Here is an 11,161-nt window from a genome sequence, read left to right on the forward strand (position 1 = left end):
TATGTCATCCAGATAAGCTTTCACTCCGGGAATGCCCGCTAACAGCGCTAACAGCGCTAACTCGTTGAAAAACCCAAGGTGCGACCGAAATACCAAACGGCAGCCGTTTAACCTTGTACATTCCCTTTATCGTGTTAACTGTGAGCACCTCAGCAGTCTCGTCGTCTAGCGTAAGCTGCTGATAAGCTTGGGCTAGATCCAACTTGGTAAAAAACTTGCTTGAACTTAGAGCTGTGAGCATTTCAGCTGTAGTGGGCAAGGGGTATCCACTGCTCTTAATAGCTTTGTTTACGGTACTGCGATAGGCGCCGCAAAGACGTAAAGTTCCATCTTTTTTTCTTACCACTACCAGTGGTGTTGCCCAGTTGGAGTAGCTGACGGGCTCCCATACACCTTGTTGCACCAAGCGGTCCACTTCGTTGGCCACGTCGTCCTTGAGGGCCAGTGGAACTGGTCGACTTTTGAGGAACACCGGTTGGGCGTCATCTTTCAGTTCGATGTGAACTGGCGGTCCGTTGAAGCCAGGAAGGTCCCTGCAAAACACCTCGGGAAATCGTGAAGGCACGTCCTCCACGTTTACTTGCTGTATTCCCCGCAAGCCAATACCTAACGGGTTAAACCAGTTTCGCCCAATCAGGCTGTTGCCTTGCTTCTGTACTACGAGCAAAGGTAGCTTTGCCTTCCTGCCTTTGAATTCCACCAAGACACTTGCTTGACCCAGCACGGGTAACGCCTCCTTTGACCAGGTTACGATAGTTGTTCCAGAATCTTGCAGTGTCATTTTACCGTGATTATTTAAATAACCCTGAACGTATCTTCACTCACAATTGAGCACGATGCGCCAGAATCAACCTCCATCGGAACGTCTTGCCCTTCAATCACTACTTGAACCATGAACTTCTGTTCTTGCTCATTCACTTCGCACAGGGAAAACAACGCGCTCATTTCGTACACGCCCTTGCTCTTATCTCCTTTCTTCTTTTGCTCATACGCTGTCTTCCGAGCAGTTCTACTATCGTCTTTCGACCGAAATGCCTTAGCTATATGTCCAACCCTTTTGCAGTTGAAGCATGTCGCCTTTCTAAAACGGCACAAATGTGGAGCGTGCTAACCGTTGCACCGGTAACAGCTGGACCTCTCCGCTGCGGTATCTTGCTTCGCACGGGTTGCTTGTACCATGTCCTGGCAGTACGTCTCGTATCGACCGTGCTTGCGTATGTCTCGCTGTTGCTTAGCGGTTGCTTCTGCAGTTGTGGCCAAGTCATACGCAACCTTAAACGTAAAGCTGTGTTCTGCGAGAAGTCGCTGTTGAACCCCTTCGTTCCGGAGTCCGCATACGAAACGATCCCGCATCATGACGTCCAACGGGAGCTGGGCGCTGCCAAAACCGCAGTCTTCGGCTAGCTTCCGAAGCACCGTGACGTAGTCCGCAACCGATTCCTCGGCAGCCTGGTTTCGTCTGTAGAACAAAAACCTTGCATACAGCTCCGAAGGCTTTGGATGCAGGTGCTTGCGAACGGCAGTCTTGATTTCTTCGTAGGTTGCTCCTGTCGGTCTTTCTGGCTTCACCAAAGTTACGATGAGCCCGTACACTTCTGCGCCGCAGCTGCTCAACAGGACTGCTCTTTTCTGCTCTTCTTTCGTTATCTGGTTCGCTTCGCAGAACATTTCCAGGCGCTCGACGTATTCGTCCCATGACGCGTTCGTACCGAGACGATACTCGCCGATCCTGCCGACGGCCATCGCCGGCGCTGCCTCGTCGCCAATTGTTGTGTATCAGACGGACGCCAGGCTGGAACTGAACAACGTTTATTGATACAGTGCCTTTTTATAGGCCGATGGACATGTGATCTGCCGACGATTGCTTGCGTGGCTGATAAGCGATACATGAAAATGCAGTGTTTAAAACATGCGCATGCGCTATCAGTACACCACATTATTACGCGGAGAAAAGCCGAACAATAGCACCACATGAGAGATGGGAATGACGTAGCTTAATGGCTGGCGGGCCATTGCCCCTTTCGACGTCTTCTAGTCCGTAACAATACTACTGGCGGCGCGCCTGCACTGCAAAATCGAGTTCACCCATAGGAGCGACTCTGGCTGCGGCAACGTCTGTCGCTCACGCTCCACGCTTTGCAAGCTGAAATGCCGTGACTTTTATTGTAGTATAACCTGCAGTATAACTTTATTGTGCAGCGGGCTGCGGTTCCTGAAGCGGCGAAGCTGTGGCCTGAAGGTGTCATTCCTTACATCATCCACCAGAGTTTAGGTGAGTGAGCATGCCAACGAGGTGTCATAATATATGAAAATGTGCATGTAGTCAGGGAAATTTGCACGGAGGCTAGGGCGTGTGCCTAGGACGGGATGACCGATGCAGCATAAAGAATGGCGCGCGCACGCACGCACGCACGCACGCACACACTCGCGCACGCGCGCGCACATGTACACACACACACGCACGCACGCACGAGCACGCACACACACACACACGCACGCGCACACGCACGCACGTACGTACGCACGCACGCACGCACACACACACACACACACACACACACACACACACACACACACGAACTTGCCAAATTGTGGTGTTATATGTATAATCTAGGCCATAGTGCGCATTTGTTTCGAATATTATGCATCTTTTATTCTAGCACCCATTGAAATCAGACCAATCTTGAGAACCGGGTGAACGTGTCCTTTGAACTGCAAATGTTTTGGAAATAAACAACTGTCTTATATCGGCGGGTGCTGTTGTGCCGCCCGTCTCTTTCCGTAATTCCTAACAACTCCTGTCTGCACGTGGCAGCGATTGCGACACAGCTCGGGAGTGACGTCATCACTTTCTAAATTTTGCGTCACCCTGTCACTTCTCATGCCAGCGGCCCGGGTTCGATTCTCACCTAGACCCGAGCTTTCTCTCTCATGACGTCATATGACCGATGACGTACGTCACAGCGGCCAACTTCCGGCGACACATTTTGCAGACACCTTCGGCATGAACATCGCCATCTAATACCTTCGACTAGTAAACGGAAAGAAGGCCCAACTCAAACGACACATATCTTGGGAGGCACTGAATTGTGGCCCAATAACCGCGAGATCGCGTTAGCAAACTTAGCGGCATTAGGTATGTTCGTCAAACGCTTTCCTTTTACAATTCAAACAGTCATTTCTGAAGATATTTGCCGACGTAGGACAATTCATATTCGTAATAAGGGAGTAATTACTCATTGACGTCCACCCGAGCGCAGCCATACGGCTACAAAGGAAAGCTATACAGCTTTCTCAGAAACTTCGTAGTTAAATAAAAATTCGTCCTGGTCCGGGGATCGAACCCGGGACCACCGCTTCACCGGAGCAGTCGCTCTACCAATTGAGCTAACCGGGACGGCAAGCTTAAGGTAGGGCGAGAGCAAATTGATAATAACTCGAAGTGGGAACAGTGTTTTATCAAATGTTTTAGGGTAATCCCCCAAGGTGGAGTAGGTTTGTAATAAGGGAGTAATTACTCATTGACGAAGTTTCTGAGAAAGCTGTATAGCTTTCCTTTGTAGCCATATGGCTGCGCTCGGGTGGACGTCAATGAGTAATTACTCCCTTATTACAACTCTACTCCACCTTGGGGGATTCCCCTAAAACATTTGGTCAAACAATTCATATTCTCAACGAAATGACACGCTAGAAATTACAGTGGATCTCGAAATAAAAATACAAACGAAAATTGATTATACAACAGCCAGGTTTCCAGAAAGCCTTAGGGAAATGAGCGCCTCTTTAGTACTAAATTGCATTTCACAGAGTGTACCCCCCCCCCCCCCCCCCCCGTTAGATCTTTCCAAAGTGTCAACCAAGATCGCTGATGTTCCACTATTCGGCTACGGTTGTCGAAGAGGAAAGGATATTTGGTGCAGCAGATCCAGTCACCGATTAACGAAAACCTACGTGACTGCGAGGGCAACAAATGGGCGCGACGTTCGTTGCTGCAGTCGCCCAGGCGGGAACCATTGTTCAGAGATCGACCCTCCTCTTCTTTTTCAGACAGTTGGCTGCCCTGCTCGCAGAACCTCTGCGTCAAGGTTGCGCGCGGGCCCTTCAATGACAGTGTGTGCGTCATTAAGCCGCCCTCTTTCGACGATAAGTGCGCGAGCTGCGACTGGCGCCTCGCCCGAATTGCTGGTGAGCGCCTGCTGCCCTACCGGAAATGGACACAGAGGGCGAATCGCAGTTGCTAGAGCACCTTACCGTGTTCTAGGGACACAGTGACTACTTTCACTGCAACCGAAGATTTTCTTAGCTAGAAATCGTTACAAGATGAAATACAGGCAGCGCCACCACCAGGCAGTCTTCTTTTCGTGGATCTCTGAGGCTAGGCAAGGCCGCCATCCATTATCAAATGGGGTTCACATAGTCGCTTTTATTCGTAACGTCTGGAGTGCAGTGGAAGGGAAAATTTTCGGCCCCTAAATTTAATCTTTCGAGTAATCATTACGTATTTTGCTGCCAAACAAGAATCGGTATAGTCAGAAAGTGCCACAGAATGGATTTTGTCTTAAAACAAAAATTAGATCTCTTTGTTCTCGTGTTCCTTAAGGAAGCGAGCATTTATCCTGGAAGCTTCAGTCCACCTTGGGGCCATGTTTGTGGCGTCCTGAGCGTTAGCCGTTGAAGGGGCCGGGGCTGGCGTACGCTACGAAAGGATTTTGCTTTCTGCACGTTAGAGAAAGTGACTTCAAAACAACAGCACAGTTCTTATTTGCGCTGTGATGCTGCAGGGATATTAAGCCGAATCGAGTGGTGCTTTCAGTTGTGATCGTGTAGACAGTGAGATTCGCTTTTTGAACCCGTGGAACATCTCGCAGCCTGAAAACACAGGGAGGGCTCGGGTGGTACTTCCAAGAGCGTCGAGTGGTACTTCCACTGTAAGCGCCCCTGCTACCCTCTGCGACCTCTCAAGTCCGTATAGCGCCGTATGTGGCTTCTGTATGCTTGAAATGAGTGTGAAATTGGCTGAGTGCATCATTATCTGCTGCGGTGTAAATTATATTAGCTACTTAACTGTACAATTAGCAGATGTATATCCCAAGAGCACTTCATTCTGAGGACAGCTCCTTCTTTCACATTCATATATTTCTGTTGTTGTACGTATGCTGGACCTTAGAAAATGAGCTTTTTGTTTCATGCAGCTTCCGTCCGAATGCGGCTGCCACAGCCGCGACCGAACACATCAGCTCACGCTGTGTTGCAGAACGACACGTATGCCTTCAGCGAAGACGTTGGATTAAATGTCTCCTACCCGAAATGTAAGCAAAAACTGCAACAACCACAAAAAGCGCCCACGGCGAGAATGCAGGAAGCAGAGTGCGCACGAGATAAAAAACAACGTCACTTTGTTCAATGCATATGGAAACTAGCCATTCTAATGAACTGTTCGCAGCGAGAACCAGCCTTGACTTTAACTACACCAACTTTTAGGCATTAAAGTGCTCTTTCTGTTTCGAGCTTAGAACACAGCTACGTTGTTATTGAGCGCTCATAAACGTTCAAAAGCTGACAGGTAGAGAAGATTCACTTTTTCCATGTCTAAAAAGGAAGGAAAGAACATGTTAAAAGTAGAGGTAAAAGAGAGTGCATGAGTCGCTGCCGTCGTAATTTTCAACTCTTAGCAGCGGGCGTCAGGATGAAATTTCTGGGAGAGCCTAGTGTACTTCGTGACGTTTCAAAAGATATGTCGGCTCGGTCATGTTTCAGTACGCATAAGGACTAGCACATACGCGGCGGTTCTACATAGGAAAAGTAATACAATACTAATCAAGAACGGATAAGGTAAGGTGACGCAATCTCCCCAGAGCTATTCAACGTGTGTTATAGGAGGTACCCAAGGTCTGGATTATAAGATCTGGGAACAAAAGTCAAGGCGAAAATTTTAGCAATCTTCATTTGGCTGGAGACATTGCCCACTTGACTGACTGTGGGGGCAATTGCATCTCAGGATAAAGAATTCAAACACTCAAACGAGAGCGTTGAGCCAAAAATTGACATGAAGAAAACTAATGTTCAACAATCAGGGCAATCATGGAAGAAAGGTGTATGATAGGCATCGAAATATTGGAAGCGGTGAGAAAACACATCTATCTACAGCAGGTATTGGCTCCATGTGTGCATTATTATAGGGAAATAGCCAAGAACATGAGAAGAGGAGCAAGCGCTTTCGGTAAATACTCCCAGGTCAAGAATAGCATGTTCCCAGTAGCAGTGAAAAGGAAATATATAACATATGTATTTTCCCAGCGCTGATCTATTTGGCAGAAATTTGGAGATTATAATATAGGTATAAAGAATGAAGAATAAAGGTGCTGCCTTGTGCTCACACTGCATTTCGAGCATGTATTAGTTTCACAGTAATCTTGTGTTATTTGTACCTTTGCTTAAATACCAAAATGAATATTTCCTATGTATGCTACGAACAAAACTTTGAACAATAACGCAAGATGTCAGAAATGCTACTCTTTCCCATTTAGTAGATTTATGACGCATTAAAAATATACCATATTCAGTTCGGCTTAAAATAGGGTCACATGTTTAAGTTGTCCGACGACGAAAGGAATCACTGAACCCCCAAAACATCGGCTTCGTCGATGACCCTTTTAAAGCGAAATCATTAGGAGGCAGGTCCCTAAGAAAGCACGGCATTGTCATAAATGAGAAGGTCGATGATGTCGCAATGTCACGTGACATCACTTAACCGGGGGAAATGTCGGGACATCACAAGCGGTGGCCGAAACTGTCGTGAGCACACTGCAAGTGTTCCGACACGCGCACTAGTTGGCTTGCCTTATATAGAGTGTCTCTCTCTTAAGACTTTGGGTATTTTCTAAAAGGCTTTTTCAGCTACTAGAGCGCTTTTTTGAGGCATAGCATTATCAGGAGTGTAGTACATCAAAATACTGCTGAGTCGTGCTTACCAGCGGGGTGGTTAACTAATAATAAAAAGTCAACTTTTTAACTATTACTTTTAGGTTACTTAATTACTGACGAGCATGTTGGTCACCGTAAATATCATCCATAACTGTTTTTAGGATTTATAAAACGCGGTTACCCTCTGCGCTGTCGCCAGTACATATCGGCTATTTCGATTAGTTACGTGCACTGGACAGGTTGCTTTCCCTGCAAGATTCTCGAAAGTGCATCTATTTTGGCGCGTTGTTGCCATATTTTGTTGGGCCACAGCGCTTCACGTAACCACGTTTTCAAAATTATAAAAACTGATGTGGATATTACTTATGGTTGGCTGCACGCTTCCGAATAATTAGGGAGCCTAAAAGTAAAAGCAAGAAAATTAAGTATTCTGTTTCAGTTATCCAAGCTGCTACACTCTTAGAAAAAAGGGTGTGAGAAAGGGGTAAAAAGGGCATAGCATGGACTTTTACACCCTTTAGAGGGCCCTAGGAATAACTTTACACCCGTTAAAAACACGCTCCCGATCACTTACCCCCTTTTAGAAAACTTGCACCCTACTTACACTCTTTATCAGTGTTGATAACTACGCGTCCGTTCATGCCCCTAAAACAGCAGGAAGGCTATAGTTTGCTCGTGTGCCACGACGGGGCGCTCGTGCAGCATTTTGTGCGGAGTGCGTCTTCATAGAGTTGTCGTTTGTGTTCCTCGTTCTCCTGTCTTGTCCCATTCGTGCTTTTCTGCAGTGAACCAACTAGGCCAGAAGAACGTTCTACTTCATAGACGGACGGCGAAGAACGTATATAATGGTCGATTTTTATTGTGTGGCAAATACATCAAGTAAAAAGATTAAGCTGAGCAGTCTATGCTGAAAACGGAATGCAAATCCTTAGAGCTCTTTTTCTTATAGGCTATTTCTAGTACGACAAAAATATTCGATGCTTTAATATGACATGATGCGACGATAAACTTCTACGTTCACGTTCTATGCGCATTTAATCTGTGTCCATTATCAAGAAAATGCAATATTTACACCTCACGCTCAGCTGCACGTAACAACAAGATCGGCGGGTCTTGATTCAGTGTGATAATTACACTTACATCATAAGCTCACGTTTGTCTGTAGGACATTCGTGGTTTACGTATTGCATCAGTCGATGTTGCGAGTGCTTAAATAACCTAAACGCAGTTTGCACTTGACAACTTTGCTGTTAGGAGGACGGGGGCGGGGGTGAGCCTACGGTAATATTTTACATAGGAACAGAAGAAAAACTAATGATTTTTGGGAAGCAAGTTGAGTCTTCGGCCACTTTATCCTCCTCCCTAGCAGTGCAAGTTTTTTGTGTATTTCTCCGCTAAATTTGAAAAGTTCTTTTGAATACTATGCGCCAGGAGAAAAACAGAGAGCAGAAATACTGCTTGTCATTAATTATTGTGTAATCAATGAATGAATGCTTAAACTTTGTTACATGTCATATTTCTCATGGCACACTCGCAAACAAATTTCTATAGAAAGGGCTGTGTACGAAAGAGGGAAAGGAAGGCGCCTTCGGCCATGTATGACTGCAGCAAGTAGTCCGAATAGTTTTTTGTCGCGAGTCCACTACTCCGCATTTATAAACGACCAAAGGGGGCAAGAGCGCTTCGCTCGAAAACCGATGAAGCTCGCGGAAGGGCGCGCATTCGTCACTTAACCTGGTTTCCGTGTCTGCTGAATACATCATGATAAGAGCCTTCTGCATGGGCGTGGCTCGCTGTCCAGTGCAATAGTTCCCTCGAAGTCAATGTTGTGATCACAAGCCTCACTCACAGTGTCCGCCACTGCACTTCGTTCCCTGTTCATTTGTTTGACATCCTTTTGTTCAGCGAAGTTTTTGGTCTCGCCATGACTGTAATCTCGCCGATGTACGATGCCGATCGCGCTGGCGCAGAAGGCTCTTACTTGAGTCATCAGCCACACGCGGTGCAATGTAAACCACTCCCAAGAAACTCTTCCCCCCCTGTTACATCCACGGTTTACGTTCAGTGACCCGGCAGATGACTAGCAGAATGCTTAAAAATGCAAGCTACAACTCGCCCACAGTCGCACGTGGTGAAAAAACCGAGTAGGTTCCGAAACGTGTTTTTTTTATTTTTTGGTTGGCGTTCTCTCCAACTTAATTACGAACAAAGGGTCTAGACCACAAGCTCTTTTAAGATCACTTCGTCCATCTCCCATTGCCTAAACCACTATCGAAGAGGCTGCTCGCTTCTTTGGTCTCGTTTTTTTTTTTTTTTACTCATGGAGTGTCCTGGAGGTTTGAAATGCTGCATCCTGTCCACCTTCGCCCCCTACTCTTCCTCCCCTCTCCAAGCCCCCTGGATATTCCCGTGAGGGTTCTCTTGCGTTCCCCGACGCGGAAGCACTTGCACAAAAGATCAGTCAGGCGCGGCCAGGTGTCGACAAGCGCTGCCGGCACCATGGCGTCCGCCACGCTTCCAAAGAAATGTGTCGGGAATAGAAAAAAAAAGCACGAAATGAAGCGGCAAGCGAAAAGAAAAAAAAAAGACCCCAGCAACGAAGGATATCTACCCTGAGCCGACGGCGTAGCTTTCTGCTGCCCCGGCCGAAAACTGCGACATCGTAATGACCTCAACTATCAAACACAGAATAAGCTCTCCCCAAAAACATGGAAACGAAGGCTTAGCGGCGCCGCTCCAGAGGCCAATGCCTTGCCGGACGTCTAAACGCGAAGACCGACCTTCCAATTCTCTGTGTACAGTTTTATTGTAATTTTTCTGTGACCCCAATGAGGAACGAACGAATATTTCAAAGCACGCTGTCGTTAGAGAATAGTACAGGAGCGAAAGAGACGCGGATGCTAGGCTTTCTAGAGCTTTTTAGTTTCGCAGCCCTGATAACCGCTTGGAAAATAATAACTCCGTGCTCTCCAGTCTCCGTGCGATTGCCTCGCTGTCTGTGCAAAATGCTGACTCCCTGTTCGCACGAGTACAGTCAACGGTTTGAAGTTATCCCGCATTACGAGCTTTCCGACTGACTTGATACTGCAAGCGCAAGTGAGTGCGAATGCTAGATACATGTGTAAAAGCTGCAATAAATAAACGTTGTAAAACTTATCTTTATTAAATATGTTCTTAATAAAAAATTTCAATACGTTCAGATAAGCGCACATATCCATGTTTGTCCCATAACCTGTGGATCATCCTTTGTACCATCTCTTCATGCACTTTTTTTCGATTATGTATGTATGTTTACCAAAAGCTTCATAAACTAGTACCTACATGTTTAAAACAGATTGGCTTGATTTGCTCTCCTGCGATAATTACAATGTGACATTTGTATTGTTTTGGTAACTGGGACACCCTCTTGGCCGTTATTTAATAATGGCGCTTGAAGGAAGTACACCAATGAACATCTGAAATTCATGAAATTTGAAATTTCATGAATTTCAGATGCTTTATGAAATTTGAAACCATGAAATTTCCCCAGGAGTGCGCCGATGAGGACGACTGCACTTATGCTCTTGTTTACATCGCTGCGTACGAACAGCTACTGCTCGTTTTCATGAAATAAAACGCAATCTGCGCTTTAGTTCTATTAAACAATCTCTTCTCTTTTGTACTGGTTGTACCCGTGCTTGTTTAGGGAGTGCGAGAATCTGTGGGAAGCGCCGATGTGATCGCTCGCCTGAAAAACACATGACAGCCGGGTTGTTGCCGTCGCGTAGGATGGGCACTTCTCGCTAATTGTCCCTGCTTCTTCCGGAGTGAGCAGTACTCTGTTTTAAACTACTTTATCCAGAAGTATGTTTGGTGATCGTTGGCGTTAACTGAAATGGCCTAACTAGTTATCCACAAGCTAGCGTCGGCGACGACTGCTCCTGCTCGGCCGTCTGGGTCACATCGGCGCTTCCCGTTCATGATATATGCGCCCTGCGATGTAAGCAATGGTGGGCTTCAGATCACTGCTGTCGCAACTACACTCGCGGACCATTTGCATTTGGTTGTGAATTCGCTATTCACAACCGCCGCAGTCACAGACCGAACCCTGCGGACTAGCTACGCCTAGTTGTCGCGAAAGGGAAGAGAGTCGTCGACTGAAATTTCGCCAGTGCTTATCGTTGGTGAGTGTTCACCTGTGCAAATTTGAAATATAGCCGTTCATTTCGCTCATTTCTAACACGGATAATGTAGAAGC

At 46.6% G+C, this 11,161-nt stretch overlaps 1 protein-coding gene across 1 annotated transcript; it reads right to left on the reverse strand.

The window, feature by feature from the left end:
- Positions 1–287: 287 nt before the first annotated feature.
- Positions 288–1,743, reverse strand: LOC149357207 (uncharacterized). Its single transcript, XM_089577897.1, has 2 exons — positions 1,113–1,743; positions 288–533 (listed from the first exon to the last, which is right to left on the reverse strand). Exons 1-2 carry the CDS (start codon positions 1,741–1,743, stop codon positions 490–492), a joined length of 675 nt encoding a protein of 224 aa, XP_089434023.1. The 3' UTR covers positions 288–489.
- Between the last annotated feature and the right edge of the window lie 9,418 nt (positions 1,744–11,161).

Source organism: Amblyomma mixtum, chromosome 3 (genome assembly GCF_055824585.1).
Source record: "Amblyomma mixtum isolate Tamu chromosome 3, ASM5582458v1, whole genome shotgun sequence".
NCBI lineage: Eukaryota > Metazoa > Arthropoda > Arachnida > Ixodida > Ixodidae > Amblyomma > Amblyomma mixtum.